The sequence below is a fragment of the Sorex fumeus genome, unplaced genomic scaffold, assembly GCF_029834395.1.
Source record: "Sorex fumeus unplaced genomic scaffold, SorFum_2.1 ptg000034l, whole genome shotgun sequence".
Lineage (NCBI taxonomy): Eukaryota > Metazoa > Chordata > Mammalia > Eulipotyphla > Soricidae > Sorex > Sorex fumeus.
Window position 1 is genome coordinate 40,404,406 of NW_026606091.1, and position 20,444 is coordinate 40,424,849.

A 20,444-nucleotide genomic window follows, 5' to 3' on the forward strand; every position below is an offset into this window, starting at 1 on the left:
TGGGCCAATTTGGTGATGCTCAGTGATTCTTCCTGGCTCTGCACTCAGAAATTAATCTTACAGGGTCCTTGTGGGGACCATATGGGATGCTGGGCCTTGAAACATTGGCAACCCATGCACGCAAGACAAGCACATGACCTGCTGTACTATCATTCTGACCCCAGTTGTATACTTTGAAATTTTTAAATATAAATTTTAAATATTTACTTTCTAACTAGAGAGCATATCTTGGCTTTTTAAGTCTTGATTTCAGCTCTGTAATATTTAGATCTCTCTGGTGCAGTTTTGAGTGCTTTTCTAGGAAGCAAACTGACACCATCCGTGTCATTTATGATACAAAGTAATTTAAGCATAGAGTCCTAATTAAAGTAATTTTGATTAAGGAAAGAAAGCATTATCTGAGTGTGGAAGTGATAGTTCGAGGAAGAATGTGTTATATACCTGAGTACATATAAAATACATAAAAATAAGTTATTTGGGAGAATTAATATCCCTTGGTTTAATAGATGTTATGCAGGATAGAAATGAGAAGCCAGGGACTGGCATGATAGTACAGTGGAAGGGCACTGCCTGCGTACTGCTGATGAGGGTTCAGTCCCTGGCATCCCAGATAGTCCCCCACGCCCACCAGGAGTGATCCTTGAGCGCAGAACCAGGAGTAAACCCTGAACTGTGCTGAGTATGGAGTATGGCCCATCCCCACCTCTCACCCTTATCCCCAAAGGAGAAGCCAATGTACAGCAGATCTGTAGAACTTTATAATTTATAGGCACACACTTTTGGAAGCTTTAGTATTACCGGAAGATAATAGGTTGAGTTATATTGTGACACCTACACATATAGATGCCTAAAACTAGCCCCCTGAAATTCCACAAAATAAATCTTACATTCTTTTGTTCTTTTAATTGTTGGGCCACACATAACAGTCAGGGCTTTCTCCTGGCGCTGTATTCAGGGATCACTTCCCAGGAGACCATATGGGGTGGCGAGAAGTGAATCTGGGTCAGGTCAGCCGCATTCAAGGCCCTACCAGCAGTATTACTGCTCTGACCCCAATCATACATTTCTTAAACAAAATTTTTACGACCTCATGTTCAGTTACATAGTTTCGGGAGCTAAGGTCTACATTTATTAAGCTAAAAAAACAGAAGACTCAGTATAGCATTGTTGTGCATCTAGCTTTAATTTATGGAAACTAAAATTTTTATTGACTGAAAAGAAAACTTTTTATATTTTCATAAATCTTTAGTGCATTTTTTAAAAATAGGGGGCCATACCCCCAGTGCTCAGGGGTTACTCCTAGCTCTGTACTCATGGATCTCAAGTTCCTGGCAAGCTTGGGGGACCATATGGGAAGCCATGTCCCGCCTACTGTAATATTGCTTCAGCCACCTTTAATGTACTTTTATAGGCAAATTACTTCTGCTAGAAATAATTTTGTTATTAAGCTAAGTTTTATAGATTTTAGATTTACTTTATTTATTTAGATTTTTTTTTTTACTGTATTTTAGATTTACTTTTACCTTATTTTTCACTGTTTCTTAGTAAGGTAAGGTAAAAGGTAAAGGCCCTCCCGTTGATCGTCGATTTGCTCGAGCGGGCGCAGTAACGTCTCCATTGGAGACTTTGTTTTTACTGTGTCTGGCATATCGAATACTCTCGGTAGCTTGCCGGGCTCTCCGAGAGGGGCGGAGGAATCGAACTCGGGTTGGCCATGCTGGCCGCTTGTAAGGCGAACGCCCTACTGCTGTGCTATCGCTCCAGCCCCATTTAAATAGAAATAGAGGTAATCAAGTGGGCATTTGTTGAGTATTTGTCTGAATGTCACTTAAAAATTTTCAAATTAAAAGATACCTAGGGCTTTGAAGAATAATATCTAGCCTTCGTTCCTAACTCTTGATATAATTTAAAATTTTATCACTGAGAGCCATCAGTTTAAAGTAATGTGTGTGAAGTACTAAGTATGGCTATTGGCATTCAGTAATATGAACTTTATTTCCCATAAATTATATTTTAACAATGTCATTTTTGGACTCATTGTTGTTAAATTATTACCTGTCTATTATTGAAATGAAATAAAGTAAATGAATATATAAATAATTTATTATTTTTATACCCAAGTGCTTGTCTGGAGCGATAGCACAGTGGGTAGGGCGTTTGCCTTACAAGTGGCCAACATGGCCGACCCGAGTTCGATTCCTCTGCCCCTCTCGGAGAGCCCGGCAAGCTACCGAGAGTATTTGATATGCCAGACACAGTAACAACAAAGTCTCCAATGGAGACGTTACTGGGCCCGCTCGAGCAAATCGACGATCAACGGGAGGGCCTTTACCTTTACCTTTTACCTTACCCAAGTGATTGAATTCAAGATTTTTCTGTAATAATAATTGAAAATTTTGATATTTTTATTACTATTGATCTCCAGGGTATATTTGACAGAACTGAATGACTAGTATGAAGTATGACTCTTGTTCTCTTGTTTTTCCATCACTATTTACAGCCTCTTCCAAACTTATACGAGGAAGACAACATTTATAAATAGTACTTTTAAATCACTATCTGGCCAAAGATAATAAGAGGAGAGCCTTTGTAATACTTGTGAAAATCGATGGTAATATAAAAAATTGAAATTGAAGATAAAATGACAAGCTAATAAAATATAAAAGTTTCTCTTAATCTCCTTTTTAAAGTGGCAGTTTTTCCATACTTTGAGTGACCGATATTTGGTATAGTATGTCTTTTAAGATATATCTACCACATTCATCTGACACGTGTTTTCTGATCTCCGTGGCACATTGTTTCAAAGAACACTTTCTCCTCTTTGTGTAACATGTTCATACATTAGAGTGACACCTACTGGCTTGATACTCAAAGTGGTGATTACGGTTTTCTTACCCATGACCTACCTTCAGCAGTTACTGTAATTGACTCTGTTTGTTCAGTGTACCTTTTCTTTAGGTGATGACTTAGTTGAGACTATATGGAAAATTAAATAGGATATATGTTCAGGTCATTACTTGGCATTTGGAAAGGAATGAGACTGGGATTAGGAAGTCAGCGAGATTGAGTATACAGAGATTCAGATGACTGTTGAGTGCACTGAAGATGATTTATAATGAATACTTGTTTTCTGTTATATTTGCATTTGTATGCAATTTAATAAATTTGTGTAGAGGCGAGTTGAAGTTATCTTAAGTAGGACCACAGACATAGCCAAATGTACTGGAGTGTGTATTTTGTATGCAGGAGGTCTGGGTTTGATCCCTGCATGATCCCCTGAGCACTTAGAGTGACCAGAGCAGAGCCAGACGTAGCCACTGAGCACCACCACTGAGTTTGTGCCCAATGCCTTCCCCTAGCAAAAAAAAAAGGTGACCTTAAGTGTCTTCAGAAAACATTTTACAGTTTACTTGACTAATTTTCAAGAGACTTCAAGAACAAATTTTTATTTGGTTTTGTTGTCTTTGTTACAGGGTTGAAATAAGTAGTGAAATATTTCTGTTTTCCATTTAATAAAATGGTGTGACTGCTTCCCATTCTTTTATTTTGAACAAGTATTTTTGTGTTTGTTTTAGAGTAACAATGGCTTCAGCTTTTCGCCTTTGTTTGAAACCAAAGGTTAGTGACAACATGAGTCATTTAATGGTGGATTTTTCTCAGGAAAGGCAGATGCTACAAGCACTGAAGTTTTTGCCAGGTAAGAAGATGTATTACATATTTTAAGTTATACATAAACTCCTTTTTTTGGTAATGTACTTTGGGATGTAAATGCTAATGAGAAATGGTGATTCTTTTTTTTTTTTAACAAAGGCATAATGAAATTTACTGGTCTTTCATTTTAGAGAATTATTTTATTGGTAGTTAAACTTCGATTCAGAGAATCCCATGAAGGGGGCAGAGATGGTTTAGAGGGCAGGAATGCATGCTTTCATTGAGGAGACTTGAGTTTGATTCATAACACTATATGGTCCCCGAGCAGAGCCAGGAGTAGCCTGCTGCATGTACACCAAAAAAAAAAAAAAAGTCTCAAAGTACTGGAGTGTACGTACATACCAGGTGCTTGGAGACCCTTTGATTTCAGTATCACCTGGTCCCCTGAGCATTGCCATAGTGGCCGCAGTTGCCCCCAACACTGCTAGACCCAAGAAGCACCAGACCAAGAAACAACAGGAATGTCCCCAGCATGATCTCCCTTTTTTAAATTTAATTTTTTCAAAATCACTCCTGGTAGTGTTCTGGGGGACCGTATATGGTCTGGGAATCAAACCAGCACCAGCTACGTCCAAGACAAGCCCTTTAACCATTGTGCTATAGCTAAGGCCTATTATAATTTAAATTTTAAAATACTGCTGGGGAGGCCACAGACATAGCACTGGGATTAAGGGGCTTTACTGGCGTGTGGCTGACCCCTCCCAGTTCAGTCCCTGACACTTCAGACAGTCCCCCATGTCCCGCTAGGACTGACATCTTGTGCACAGGCCCAGGAGTAAGTAAGCCCTGAGCATTACTTGGTTTGGCCTCAAAAGCAAAGCAGAGCAAAACAAAGGACTGCTTAAGACAAAGAAAAAGAGCTGTCTTCTCATGTGCACATTTTTGGGTATTCAGTGATAGCAGATTGTGCCTATTAAGCAGTCTGAACAAATGAAGTATAATGAAAAGCATGATGTTCTTTCATAGATGAATTTCATACAGCAGGAAAAATTAGGGGCCCAGAGAGGTGACTCGAAGGTTGATAGGGCACCTTCCTTGTATGCACGAGGCTTGTGTTCTATCCCCAACATAGCTCTGCCTGGGATCGCTCCACAGCCTGGAAACTGGCCTCACATGCTGGGGGAAAAGGCAGCTGGGATAGAGAAGGGACCACTAACTGAATGATGCTTGGAGGGCTCGCTTGGGATGAGAAGATGCATGCTGAAAGTAGACTATGGACCAAACATGATGGCCACTTACTACCTGTATTATAAATCATAACACCCCAAAGGAGAGGGGGGGGAGGGAATAGGGGGTGAGGGGAATGTGGGGTGGGGGGGGTGGGGGGAGGGATACTGGGAACGTGGGAACATTGGTGGTGAGAATGGCAAATGGGTACTCGATCATTGTATGATGTAATCATACAAATACTTAACAAATAAATGCCCACTTGAATACCTCTAAACCTACTTAAATATATACTAAGAAACAGTGAAAAATAATGTAAAAGTATTTTAGGTAAATCTCAAATCTACAAAACTTAGCTTAATAAAAAAATTATTTCTAGCAGAAATAATTTGCCTTTAAAAGTGCATTAAAGGTGGCTGAAGCAATATTACAATAGGCAGGATGTGGCTTCCCATATGGTCCCCCAAGCTGGCCAGGAGGGTGACTATGAAAGGTAATCACCAAAGTTTGTAAGTCTGTAACTATCTCAAGGTGTTTCATTTAAAACAAAAACAGAACATAGCTCTGCCTGTCTACTGTGATCCTGGCACAGCCGCTGTGATCCTTAGCTCTGTGTGTGATCCCTGGAGCTCTGCAACCATGCGTGTGAGTTCTGCAGCTAACAAGTCCCACCCTGGTGTGAGCATCATAATGGAGAACGCAAACCCCGGTGTCAAATTTCACATGTTTCCGACACTTATCTGTCCCTGGAGGCCCACATTCTCCAGCTAACCTTTGTTATGTAAATAGGACATCTGTTAACGTTGAAGAGCTTTGGAAAAGTCTCTATAGAAAAGAAATTGATTATTGTTTATGCAAGCTAATTGTCGCTTCTTTACTCTAATGAATCATATTACTGTTTTGGAGAAACATTTTAAAACTCAAGTATCTGGGGTGGCTGTTTTTGTTCAATAATAAGAAATTACAAGATTTTAAAATTGAAAGTATAATCTTGAATTTTAACCTTTGGTTCAGATCCACTCTGTTCTAATCAATAATTTAATTTTTATATTATCAAATAGTGACATATTTTATAAAATGTCTGCTGTGAAATAACAGATTAAAAGTATGTGTTAGGAAAAAACAAATCATTCTTGATTCTTTATTCCTAGCCAAGTCTGAAGGACTTTTTGACAGACGGCATCTTAATAAGCATAAGTCGATGAAGAACTTTGAAACAATTTTTTAAATTGAACTTTGACAAAAATTACTTTGCATTTATGGGAAATTCCTTTACTCAACCTGATTAAGTATTTAAAAGCAATGTGGGAAAAGCATTACTTTGACTGACAAACGTTAATTTGCTTAGTACTTTTAAGAAATGAGAAACTTTATTTTCCTTCTTCAGTTCCCAAAGCTCCAGAAATAGAACCCACAGAGTGTCTGGTGGCTGACAATGCTGTAACAGTAGTTTGGAAAATGCCAGAAGAAGACAATAAGATCGACCATTACACACTGGAACATAGGAAGACAAATTTTGATGGACTTCCACGCGTAAAAGATGAGCGATGCTGGGAGCAAATTGATAATATTAAGGGTACCGAATATACACTTGCAGGTAAATGAACTGCATTTTTAAAATTTCATACTCAGAAAATAAGTATGACATAAAAATATTTTAATTGCTTTAAAAATTACTGAAATGTTTTTAGCAAGATTTTTATCTATTTCAAAAAGTATGTTTGTTTCTCTTAAAACATGAAAAAAAACCAAAAACTTTAATGCTGTGGATATTACCTATAAGGCACTGTATGTAAAAACCTTAGTTTTCAGGCACTTAAAAAAAAGATACCTGTTTAATTTTTTCAGTGTACATATTATCCTACATTTCATTGAGGGCTGGAGCGATAGCACAGTGGTAGGGCGTTCGCCTTACACGCGGCCAACATGGCCGACCCGAGTTCGATTCCTCCGCCCCTCTCGGAGAGCCCGGCAAGCTACCGAGAGTATTCGATATGCCAAACACAGTAACAACAAAGTCTCCAATGGAGACGTTACTGGGCCCGCTCGAGCAAATCGACGATCAACGGGAGGGCCTTTACCTTTACCTTCATTGATATTACCTTTACCATCTTATGATGCCTATCTATGTGTTGCATAATGTTTAAAGTAGAACTGTCACTAGTCATTAGAATTTGTGTATTGACTATTAGTCATTATACATACATTTCACCTTGGATATTTTGAAGTGACCAGGTGTTCGCCTGAGTGGTTCAGTGATTATTGTGCATGGGCAGAAATACTATAGCCGCTCTGGCCCTAGCGATAGCACAGCGGTAGGGCGTTTGCCTTGCACGCAGCCAGCATGGCCAATTCGAGTTCAATTCCTCCGCCCCTCTCGGAGAGCCCGGCAAGCTACCGAGAGTATCTCGCCCGCACGGCAGAGCCTGGCAAGCTCCCCGTGACGTATTCGATATGCCAGACACAGTAACAACAAAGTCTCCAATGGAGACGTTACTGGGCCCGCTCGAGCAAATTGATGATCAACGGGAGGGCCTTTACTTTACTTTACTTATTTCTTGGTGGCCGGAGAGGTAGTATAGCAGGTAAGGTGCTTGTCTTACATGCATTCTACCTAGGTTCAATCCCAGATACTCTATAATTTCCGCTGAGCTCCACCAAGGAATGATTCCTGAGCACACTGCTGGGAGTAAGCCTTGAGCACTAAGAGATGAAGCCCCCAAACCAAAAAATAAATTAGTTCGTTTTCACATAAAGGACAATGTTTTATAAATACAAAAATATTTTGGGGTGTTGGGGCTGGAGAGAGAGTACAGTGGGTAGGATTCTTACTTGCACATGGCCAACCCAGATTGGCATCCCATATGATTCCCCAAGCACTGCCAAGAGTAATTCCTGAGTGCAGAACCAGAAGTAACTCTCACTGGGTGTAACCCCAAAACCAAAAAAAAAAAAAAAAAAACAAAAATTAGAGTGTCTACTTTCTGGAAGTTGAATATTTTATTGGTGGGACTTTTTTGGAAGTTGATGTTATTTTAAATTTCAGCATCCATCCTTAAATAAAATATTCATTTTAATGAGGCTTTAAAATACCTAGACAAAAAGACGATTGATGACCCATGTCGTTTATTTATTTTGAAGAAAATAATCATGAGTCATTTCATTTCAGGCAGTATCACCTTTTTAACATAGCTTTTTTTTTTCCTTACTAAAGAGCTGTTTCTAAGGAGGGAAAAGATCCTGTTTGAAGGTTTAAACCTATACTTTTATGTATTCTTTTAGTTACTAGTTAACAATGATCAGAAATAACTTTTGTTTGTTTCAGGTTTAAAATTTGATTCAAAGTATATGAATTTCAGAGTTCGTGCTTGTAACAAGGCTGTGGCAGGAGAGTATTCTGATCCCGTGACTCTAGAGACCAAAGGTAAAAGATCATCTGCTTGTACAACACAAGTGGAAACCTAACAACCTTACATTATCCGAGCCTTTGTGATAGGGAGTGTTTCAAATATGGCTGCCTTCTCTCCCTACTTTCATATAAGAGCATGTCTGCTTTCACACATATGAAGTATTGCATATCTGGTTACATTCTTTCTCCTTTCTGAGGGAATTTGTGCATGCATACACATGCAGAATTCCCCAAAGTAGGGATTATAAATTGGGGAAGCGAAGACTGGTGCTGTATTGTCCCCTGAGCACCATTGGTCCAAAACCTCTGTAGAGTAACATCTTAAGATAAAAGATTTTCAGATTTTCATCAATTTGAAGGCTATAATGCTGAAATTTTCCCAGTTGTGACATGATATTTGACCTAGTTTAGTTCTAGAATCAGATTGTACATTGTTGTAGAGATTCAGGCCTTCGGATATCTTATTTGGCCTTTAGTTCTTCAGGCTTTTCAAAACAAGTTTGGTATGATTTGGAAAGGAATAGAAAAAAATACATCAGAATAAAAGGGTGAGGATCCTTAGGTTACTGATAAAAGAAACTTTAGAAGTGTATGTTTGTACCAAAGGTAAAGGTAAAGGCCCTCCCGTTGTTCATCGATTTGCTCGAGCGGGCCCAGTAACGTCTCCATTGGAAATTTTGTTGTTACTGTGTTTGGCATATTGAATACATCACAGGTGGCTTGCCAGGCTCTGCCACAAGGACCAAAAAAATTGCCATCTTGAAGCAGTTTGTTGTGATTGGCAAATGTTTTTTTTTTTTCATTTATTCATTTTTTTATGTAGGAGTACTGCTATTCATTTATTCATTTTTTTAATGTAGGAGTACTGCTATTTATTCAGCCACTGATTAGCTGATTGAATTGGGCATGAACTCCACCTTACTTTTTTTTTCTTCATAATTTTATTTTTTTTCTTCTTATATTTATGTATTGAATCATTGTGGGAAAAATTACAAAGCTTTCAGGTTTAAGTCTTGGTCATACAATGATAAAACACCTTTCCCTTCACCGGTACTCATTTTTCACCACCAAGAACCCCAATATACCCCCCTCCCACCCCTCCTAATTCCTGTGAGGCAGATGATTTCTACTTAACTCTTCTCTACATTGATTACATTCATTCTTTTGACAAAAGATGCACCATTATTGTTCAGAATTCCCCCCCCCCCCCCCGCCAACAATCAGAATTGCTGAAAAGGCCTTGTGAAATACTTTGTTTTCTATAGTTGGTTATGAGAATCATATAATGATTTTGGATTTCTGCAAAGAACCAGATAATTATGAGATTGGTTTCTGTGCGTCTGGTGTTATGGCTGTGCCAGAGAGCCACTCGTGGGGGGCAACTCATGACCTTGGTAGGGCGTGAAGGACAAGCCGGTACCACCACCCTTCCCATGAGACTGCAGTTACCCCGTCACCGCTGGCTCATACCTGGCTTTCCAATAAGCTCTGGGGCAGCGGCCACCTTGCTGCTGGGGGGTGGGAGGGGGAAGGCGGAAGGGAGCAACACCCTATCCCTTCCAGGGAGACATGGCACCATAGTTTAACGCATGGTCCATTCACTTTTCTGCTGCAAGCTGCCGGGCTCTGGACTAAGTCCTTTTGCCTCTGGAGCCATGGCTGTACCTGAGAGCCGCTCAAGAGGGGCAACTCATGACCTCAGTAGGGCATGAAGGACGAGCAGGTACCACCCCACTTCCCATGAGACTGCAGTTGCCCCGTCACCACTGGCCATAGCTGGATTTCCAATAAGCTCTGAGGAGGCAGCCACCTTGTATGTGGTCCGGATGCATTTCTGCCGAAAGCCGCTGGTTTTTGAGATTTGTTTCTGAGTCTCTGGGATCATGGCCGTTAAGCAGCTTGCTCAGGAGCCAGAGAGGTCATTCGTGGGCAGCAACTCGGGGTCTCGTTGGGATGGGGAGGAAAGGACCGGTTCCACCCCCATCTGGTGAGGCCCCGTATGTCTCATCACTGCAGGCCCAAACCTGACTGTCCATTGGCCTCTGGAGGATGGCAGTCACCGGGCTGCCAGGGCGAACAGGGCAAGGCACAAAACGTATTCCCACCTGGAGTGGCCCAGCGCCAGTAACTTACTGTAGCAACAGGACGCATTTCTGCCAAAAGCCTTTGGGTTCCGAGATTTGTTTCTGAGTCTCAGGGATCATGGCCATTAAGCAGTTCGATCAGGAACCAGAGAAGCGATGCCTCCAATTATATAGCTGGGCCAGAGGTGGTTTGTGGGTGTGTCTCCCGCATACCTAACTTTTGGCCATTTACTTTCTTGGTAAACTTTGCCCCAAGTTTTTGGGGTCTGGCCAAAGGCACAGCAGTAATTTAGGGGTATCTGAAAGTCTGACGGTGCCATCAGGCTACTGATGCACTCACTTCATAGGTACAGATTGACCTGCTGGTGGCACCATATCCCCCTTGGCAAATGTTTTTGAGAAGTATAGGTAACTTAGCCAAGAAATGGTATTAAGTTGAATTACTTTCAACAAACTGAGGCATTATTGTGTTTTCTTCAGAGGTTTTTGCCATTTCAAAGTACAGTGACATTTATAGACAATCTTTTACATTCTTTTGTACTATTTTCAGTCCTTTGCAGATTTTGCAAATTTCATTATTATTAATTCCCTCTGGAACATCATAAAATTTCATTTTTTAGTTTATTCTCATTTACCTCTGTGGTTAAAATTGTACATTCTATACATATTCCATACATTCAGAAAGTTGAATAATTGGATTATAGTTTCTTTAAGAGCTGATGACTTCCAGTAGGAGTACCTGGATCTTACTAGTCCAATCCTTGGCCTTTGTAGAAAGGGGTTTGTAGAGAAAGACTAAGTTGATTCAAGTCCTTTTGAACTTCTCTTATGGTGGGGGTAATCCTCTTGTGAGGATAGATTGTGCCTCCACTCTGAGGCCTCCACTAAACAATTATTTAGACCTTTGGAGGGGGACCCAGGAAAAAGTTTGTCTCTTAAGTTCACATAGATCACAGAATTTTGTTAAAAGGTTATTTCAGCTACACAGTCACCAGGAAAAATGAAGTCACAAGATTTGCTTATACATGGATGGACATGGAGAATATCATGCTGAGTGAAATGAGACATAAGGAGAGTGGCAAACATAGAATGACTGCACTCATTTTGGGGATATAAAAAGTATAGTATGAGACTAATACCCAAGGACAGTAGAAACAAGGGCCAGGAGACTGGGCTATGGCTGGAAGCTTGCCACAAGTAGCTGGGAGAGGGCAGTTAGGTTAGAGAAGAGACCACTATGACAATGATAGTTAAAATGATCACTGTGGTCAATAATTGAGTGCTGAAAGGAGATAAAAGGATATACATGACCCTGCCTTCCCCAGATGGAATCCCAGTGACCATGAGCTTCTATAAGCATGGGTCTGGCATGCGGGTACCAGGACTTTTTTCCAAACTGTAACGGGGCCGCACCAGCTCCCAGGAGACCTCTGATTCCGGGAGTCACGCCCACAACCCACCCCCAGTGCCATCTTACAGCACACAGAAGCAAAGGTTAAAACCGGCTGGAGGGCCCCACAGCTCCCGGAGAATGCTCTGGGCCCTGTCCAGAGCCGATACCACCGGGAGGTCCCAGATCGGGTAGGTGATGTCTCCCCGCCTTCCCCAAATGGAATCCTGGTGACCATGAGCTTCTACAAGCATGGCTCTGGCATGCGAGTACCAGGACTTTTTTCTGAACTGCACGGCCGTGACATTTTCTGATATGCAAAGTGATCAATGGAAAGCAAATGATCTAGCATTTGTCCCTGAAAATCAGGTTTGAATAGTGATAGGAAAATCTGAGTAAAAGGTAATGCCCAACCGAAACACATCTGGACTTTGTATTTAACTATGGTGCTATGCCGCCCTGGGAGGGGAAGGGTGTCTGTCCCTTGCCTGTCCTCCTTTGCGGCGGCAGCAGCATGGTGGCCTGCATCTATTAGAGCCTAATGAACAGCCAGATATGAGACTGCATTGACAAGGCACGTGGGGTTTCATGGGATGGGGGTGAAATCGGCCCTGCTCCCCATCATGACAATGCTCCGGGTTGCCACCCTCAAACGCCTCTCCCGGCTTCTGATCAATATGATCCCAGAGGCACACATACCAACTCGGAACCCAGGGGCTTCTGGCAGTAATCCCTCTAGGTTTATTACTACATTTCAGTAATCCAAATTTGCGTGGCTGCTATTGTGGCCACACGACATCATATGCTCTTCATAATCAGCAATAGAAAACAAGTTTTCTAATTATGTCTTTGTGGTGGTCTGAATGTTGGGGGAAACTCCAAACAACAATGTTGGGTCTTTTGTTGTAATATTGAGGGAAACTCCAAACAACAATGTTGGGTCTTTTGTTGTAATATTGAATGTGATCAATGGAGAGAGAGAGAGAGAGAGAGAGAGAGAGAGAAGTGAAATCTGCCACACAGGCAGGGGGTGGGTGGGAGGGGGCGTATACTGGAGTTTTTGGTGGTGGAAAATATGCACTGGTGAAGGGACGGGTGTTTGATCATTGTATGACCGACCAAGACTTGAACTGTAGGGCTTAGTGACTGTTCTCACGGTGATTCAATAAAAAAAAAGGATATACATGATAAACTTTCAGAACCTGTATTGCAAACCATAATTTTCAAAGGGAGGGAGAAAAGGTGAAGGAGAAGGAGAAGGGAAGAGAGAGAGGAGAAAGAGAGAGAGAGAGAGAGAGAGGGAGAGAGAGAGAACGAGAGAGCATGAGCATGCTATTGTAGAGGCAGATGGGGTGGGGGTAGGAAACTGGGGACATTGGTGTGGTGGGAAGTGTACACTGGTGATGTTGGAACATTGAATCACTGAAACCCAGTCATGAATAACTTTGTACTGTGTATCTCATGAGGTGATTCAATTAAATAAAACGGTTATTCCATACCAGTTGGAGTAACTACTAATAATAGCTAACTCTCTGAGGAAAAAGTACAGATTTTAAAATATAGTTATTAAACAAACACTTCTTTGTTTCACTGCTGGTGACTTTTTTTAAAAAGCCAGTTAATGGAAATAAGTACATGACCAAAGAACTGAATGGAATATGGCAGCAGAGATGGAAATTAAATATTAATTATTGTTAGAGCATCAGACAAAATATTGTGGTAGATTAATTTTTATATCACATTACTTTGTCCTTATTTGTAACTCTACCAACTCAGTTTCCTACTGAGTCTTACCATCAACTGATATTCTAATAGCAGGAAATTAAGATCATTATTAGTGTGTACTGATAGTCCAGTTGGAGGAATAGCAAAAACTCTGGTGGCCAGTGCAAGTATGGATTTGGTTGGTGTGTAGGAGACACAGAGGACTCTAATTGAAAATAACGTAGAAATTAACAAATTATGACCAAACACCACTGAGGGCTTTAAACGTTAGGATTAGGAACATGAACTGTGTTTTCTCTATGCGCTGTCTAATAAGTTGAATAGAAGGATAATATAGCAACTGCTTCAGGGTGTAAAGAAGATATGCTGTATGTTTTTAAAATTGGAATGTTGTTTTGGACAGCACTTAACTTTGTTTTGGACAACTCATCATCCCATTTAAACCTGCGAGTTGAAGATTCCTGTGTTGAATGGGACCCCACTGGCGGAAAAGGCCAAGAAAATAAAGTTAAAGGAAAAGAAAACAGAGGCAGGTAAGCTGGCTCATTAAATCAGGACAAATGTTTGACTATATTGATTCTTATTTGACATGAACAAATAATGAAATTTTTATTCTGGATACCATTGATTTCTCATCTCTTACTAATTCCAAAGTGAAAGATAAAAATGTTTTGTTCCTAAATATGTCATTAACAGTATTTTTTTTCTTTTTGCATTCTCTTGTTTATACATTTTTTAGTATTTGGTTTCTTTAAAATGACCTCTATAGCAGCTTGGATTCCTTAGAGAGAAGTTCCTAGTAAAGTTCCTGAATTTTATACTTACAGATTCCCTGTCTTATGTGAAGGTTTCTGCTGAATGACAACTTTCATTGGTTGTCGAATACAGGACCTCACACCTGCAAGACAGGTGCTCTATGTGAACACTGAATTATTTATGTGCCTGGCCCTGAATGGCAACTTGAAGTGTAGGACCCCTGTGTTGGGCCTGTAATCACCAACTGCAAACTGAAGAGGAAGACTTGATCACTTTTTGTTGTCAGACTTATTGAGATAGTTTCAAAAGTGTGGGGGCCTCTTTCTTATTTGTTTGTCATTTTGGGTCACACCTGGGGTGCTCAAGGCCTACCCCTGGCTCTGTGCTCAGGAATCACTCCTGGTGGTGCTCTGGGGACCACATTTGGTGTTGGGGATTAAAACCAGATAGACTTTGTAGAAGGCAAGCATCCGACCCACTGTATTACCTCTCCGGCCCAAACTCTTTCTTTTTAAGTAGAGGAAATTTTTGTTCAAACTTAATTGAGGTAATATCACTGACTTAGAAGAGAGAATCAAATAAAACTTTAGGCTGTTGATCTTCTTTATTAACTCTTTAATTTCAGTTGTATCACAGTCTTAACAGTTACCTATTTTTATCTGACAGTGTCCATGTTACTTCACTGAAGAAACACTCAAGGTGACAATCTGTGTCTGTCTAGTTCTAGGACTTAGTATTCTAGCTTGGCTGAATAACTTTTTTTTTTTTAACCAATAAGCAGATACCGTTGCAGCAGCTTTTGTAAGCTAAACTATTGTTCTTTGTAGACTGTCTGTATTGGTAACTTCTGTTACAAATTTATGGTGTTATAGTGTGCTGCATAGTATTTGGTTTTGACTATATGGAATAACAATAAGCTCGCTTCAAAATCTTTCTTGAAATCGTTTTTCCTTCTTTTTTTTCTGCATTTACTCATACCTGGCATCTTTATTTTATATATAACATTAGAGCATTGGCTTTTATTTGTATTTGACACAAAAGAGAGTAAGAATTCTGTGCTTTATAGTAGACAGTTTCAAAAGGATCAAGAATAAAAGTGTCATGTGCTGAAATGAGTGAATTCGATTCAGATATGATATTTTACCAGAAACTAGAATGTTACTTTTTTTCAGAATTATTATCCTCTCTTCATTTGCTTATCATTGGCAAGTGTGGTTTTGTAGCTAGTGTATTAGAAATTATATGCTGCCAGATTTAAGTATGAAATTTCATTTAGTCATTTGAAGAATTTGAGATTTTTGTACCTAGCCTTTCAGATTAAAATTGGCCCTTGAACAACACAGGTTTGAGTTGTGAGGGTCCACATTTGCTTCCATATTTGTAGATCCAACCATTGAAAGTCAGTTGTTTAAACCTGCAGATGTAGATTCTACATCTTAATGTGTATTCTACGGTGAGTTGACTTTAAGTAATAGACTGATTTTCAGCTGCCCGAGGAACCCCCACATTGTTCACAGGTCTACGATATTTTGATTTTTTTCCTTATCTCCTTTCAAATGCCATTTTTATGTAGATTACTTGTAGAATTGGCCAAAGCAATAGCATAGCGGGTAGGGTGTTTGCCTTGCATGTGTTCCTCCGCCCTTCTCTGGGAGCCTGGCAAGCTACCAAGGCATAGCAAAGCCTGGCAATCTACTTGTGACATATTCAATATGCCAAAAACAGTAACAACAAGTCTCACAATGGAGACGTTACTGGTGCCCGCTCGAGCAAATTGATGAGCAACGGGAGGACAGTGCTACAGTGCTACTTGTAGAATGTGATAGTCATTTATTAGTCTCATAAATATTCGTTCACTGCATGTCATCTGTATACTGCGGAGTATATAGGGATAAATATTGTCCCTGCCTTCAAAACATTTGTCTTAATGTGTATTCTAAGTGTGAACAAAGAAGTTTGGAGGAGGAAAAATGTGTTGAGCTACCAGGCATTTAAGTGGTCAGGTTAATGAGTCAAACTGAAAGTCACAGTCCAACATTCATTCACTTACTGCGGTGGTTTAAAAGACGGGTCCCCAAGGGTGTCCACTCCCACATGGTTCCATTTTTCCTATCAGAATGACACTGATTGAGGATCAGGTGCAGATTGTAACTGGAGAGCTATTTAGAAGAACTTGCTCTGCCCAGGATCCCTACTAAAGACTCCCACTTTTATAGACCTGAAGCCTAAAAGATGGCATAGAAGTGGGAAAGTTAGGAGTCAAAGGGTTGCTGAGATAAAGAGAAGCCAATTATTACCAGCCCAACCCTGTCACCTTCAAGGAGACCTTTCTAAGGGCCTCTGGGTCTCGGCTAAGCCTCTTTCCCTCTCTGCCCTATATAGCCTCAGAGGCCCCATCTCTAAATATCAGTATCTAACAATGAACACAGTTATGCATGAGAACATGGGGGGTGGGGGTGACCTGAATTGCAGCTCCCTCCCAACATTGAACTTCTTGTATACCAAGTATGGTATGGAGAAGGGAGCTCACCAGGGTTAAGCCTTTGATAATGCCCAGGTTGGGCCTCTGGTCACATACAGGGACTTAAGCATGAAGTTGAACTCCTGAAGTGTAAGTCTTGTAGAATCTGGGTGAGCTTCCTTAAGGGAATACCTAGGAAGTAGAAGTATTTGTAGCATTTGGTCTTTCACTGTAAGAGGGAATGCAAAGAAGAAGGGGCTGAAGCAGACTGTGAACTCAGGGCCACTTTTAGCACGTGCATTTAGCTAGATCGTGCCAGGAAGTGAAAGAGCTGAAAAGGTAGGTAGCCTGGGACCAAATCAAGAACAACCTGAAATGAAGATGTTGATAGACCTTGGGGAGGTCCTTGAAGATTTTTAAAGTAAGAGAATCACGGTTAGGTTTATCTGGTAAATAGTAGTAGTATGAATTGGGTTACAAAGACAGCATTTGGGAAGCTGCTAAAATATTCCACAGAGAGGTTGCAGAGGAGCAGTGGGGATAATCTTATTCCACCTGAGTTAGTAATAGCTACTGTAAAAACATAGGCCTGGAAGTCAAGAATGCTGCAGTGGAAGAGTTCTGGTTTTTCTCATTTTTTTCTCTGAAATTTAAACTACCAGTTTCAATAGTTTTGTCTGTTTTTCTTTCCCCCATGCTTTCCCTTTATTTCTTTGCCACTGGTAAGTTGTAATTCTGGTGTTTTGTTTTATTTTGTTTTGTTTTAGTACAATGATACACAATGATTAAAAAGCTATTTTTAAAAACTTGCTTGGTATTTGATTATTTCGAGCTTGTAAGAGTTACTGAAAGGTTCAATACTTAGTCAGTTTACCATATCATAGAGAAGGTCAGGTTGGGCCTTGCTCATTTGATGTTGTCCAGGACCTGAATCTGGGTAATTGCCCTTTATTTTTTTAAGAAGAAAAGATCCAGAACAAAACTACCTACTGCTTATTAAGAAGGTTATTTCATTTAGATTATATTAAGCCTAATTTTACTCTTGTTTCATTTCATTTTAACTGAGAAATGTTAGTAATAATCCATTAACCATTTTTATTTCTCCCCCGTGCCCCCAAATTTGTCTCAGTTTGGCATTGTATCTTTTTTGTTTTTGTTTTCTGTGATGCCAAGGGTCCAACCCCGAACTCATGCATGCAGGGCTTGTGCTTTACCACTGAACCATATCTCTGGCCCATGGCCTTGTTTCTTATTTTAACTGTGTGTTCTAAGCCTTGCTCAGTGTCTGTGTGATATCGCTATTTTAAGCCTTCTTTGTGTTGATTATTTCTTGTTTTGTTGCTGATTTCTTACATTTGTCTGTTTTCAACTGATACCTGCTTAATAATAATTTACTTACAATAAGTGATACTATTTTGTCATATAAGAAATCTTTTTAAAAGTTTATTCCATGATTTTTAATTTTATTTTATGAAACGTTTTTATTGTCCATAATTTTTTTTTGTTCCTGTTTATATAGAAGTGGTACGCCATCCCCCAAAAGGACATCCATAGGTTCTAGGCCACCAGCAGTAAGAGGCAGCAGAGATCGTTTCACTGGGGAATCCTACACAGTGCTGGGTAAGATAAACATCATAGTTCTTCATTGTATCGGGGGAAAAGTCATCATAGTCACACTGGTGAGCATGGCATTCATTTAGAACTGGAGTGGCTTCACTGTCCCATGGATTGGATGAATCTTTACAGAGTTTCGGCCTCTGGGCACCTAAGTATTTGGTGGGTTTTCAAATTGTCTTATTGTTAAATGTGTAAACTCTTGAGATTATATATATATATATATATATATATATATATATATAGAGAGAGAGAGAGAGAGAGAGAGAGAGAGACTCGTTTAATTTCAGAGGGCTTAATAAGAGAAAATTTCTGAAAAAAGTTATAAAATTTCTGGAAAAAAGTTATAATACATAAGTGAAGTTATATAGCAGGTTCTCTACATGACAGTTTCTCTCATGAATCAGAATTTTTGGTGCTATTTCGTGGAATGAGACCTACAATGTGTGACCTACAAGGAAGAGTCAAATACACCTTTCTGATCTTTTGTAGGAGACACTGCTATTGAAAGTGGACAACATTACTGGGAGGTCAAGGCCCAGAAAGATTGTAAATCCTACAGCGTGGGAGTAGCATATAAGACTTTGGGCAAGTTTGACCAATTGGGAAAGACAAATACCAGTTGGTGTATCCATGTCAACAACTGGCTACAAAATACATTTGCAGCAAAGCATAATAATAAAGTCAAAGCCTTGGATGTTACTGTTCCAGAGAGAATAGGTGTCTTTTGTGATTTTGATGGGGGTAAGTTACTCTCTCATAAGTCATTTTACTATTGCTAATTTTTTCTTCAGTACTTATCACTGGTAATTTACACAGAATTTCCATTGTTACTGTAATGATTTTTTTTTGGGCATGTTATAATTTGATCACAAACAATTTCAGCTGCAGAACTGGTACGGTGTGTGATATTTGCTGGGAGCCCTGTAAAGAAGATTTTACTAATTTCCATCTTAAGCACTAACATTTCTTAGTCTGTGTTAATTCCTTCCTTACCTTGGGTGTTGATGTTGTTGGATTTTGAGCCAGTCCTGGCAGTATTTAGGGCTTACTACTCCTGACTCTGACCTGACCTGGGGAAATAGGGAAGTACCCAGATTGGCTGTGTGCAATGCAAGTGCCCTCTCTAGTCCCCCAACCGTGTGTGTGTGTGTGTGTGTGTGTGTGTGTGTGTGTGTGTTTAATAAAGTGATGAAGTCAGGTTTTAAGAATTGAAATATACCTCAGACATTATCTTGTCCATCTGCCACACAGTATAAAATCTTTATGACATTATATTTGCAAGTAGTTGTCATTGCTATGCTCAAAAAACTGTTCACGTTGAAGTTTACTGTCCTAGTTTGTTTCTTTTTTGGATAGCACGTAGTTAAAAGACTTTCCTTAAATTGATGTACTATTGGGGCTGGAGAGATAATACAGTGGGTAGGGCATTAGTCTTGCACATGGGCAACCCTGGTAGGGTTCCTGGCATCCCACGTGGTAGATCCCCTGAGCTCACCAGGAGGAACCCCTGAACATTGCTGGGTGTGGTCCCAAAACAAAAACAAAAAAATAAATTGACTCACTATCTCACTAATTTTTTAGTGTTGCTCTTACATTTTGTCATCTGGAGGCCAGACAAATAGCATAGTGAGTAGGGTGCTGACCTTGCATGCAGCTCACCTGGGTTCCATCTGGGCGTATGGTCCACTGAGCTGACCATGTGTGATTCCTGAGCCCAGAGTCAGGATTAACCCATGAGCATTGTCAATGTGGCCCAAAATACAAAAACAAGGAAGAGTCTGTCATCTAAAGGAACTCAGAATTATGTTTAGAAGTCTACATTTATGTGATAATATAAATTTAACCAAAGGTCAAAAACTAACATTGCCTGCGGCTGGAGAGATAGCACAGCAGGTAGGGCATTGACCTTGCACAAGGCCTACTCAGGTTCAAATCCCAGCATCCCATATGGTCCCCTGAGCACTGCCAAGAGTAACTCGTGAGTGCAGAGCCAGGAGTAACCCCTGTGCATCGCCGGGTGTGACCCAAGAAGCAAAAAAAAAAAACCCAAAACTAACATTTCCTCTGGGGCTGGAGTGATTGTCTTGCATGCAAGGTTTGATCCCCATGCCACATATAGACCCC

At 40.2% G+C, this 20,444-nt stretch overlaps 1 protein-coding gene across 3 annotated transcripts in view; it reads left to right on the forward strand.

Moving 5' to 3' along the window:
• The window catches only part of FSD1L (fibronectin type III and SPRY domain containing 1 like), a 55,949-nt gene that overhangs the window by 25,993 nt on the left and 9,512 nt on the right, over positions 1–20,444 (forward strand). Inside the window, exons 6-12 of one of the 3 annotated variants that reach the window (XM_056117352.1) lie at positions 3,576–3,697; positions 6,266–6,475; positions 8,204–8,302; positions 13,890–14,019; positions 14,909–14,941; positions 18,223–18,323; positions 18,810–19,061. In XM_056117352.1, the coding sequence (XP_055973327.1) occupies positions 3,576–3,697; positions 6,266–6,475; positions 8,204–8,302; positions 13,890–14,019; positions 14,909–14,941; positions 18,223–18,323; positions 18,810–19,061 (947 nt within the window). The remainder of the gene's footprint in view (positions 1–3,575; positions 3,698–6,265; positions 6,476–8,203; positions 8,303–13,889; positions 14,020–14,908; positions 14,942–18,222; positions 18,324–18,809; positions 19,062–20,444) is intronic. The other 2 variants (XM_056117353.1, XM_056117354.1) reach the window with 2 other exon arrangements.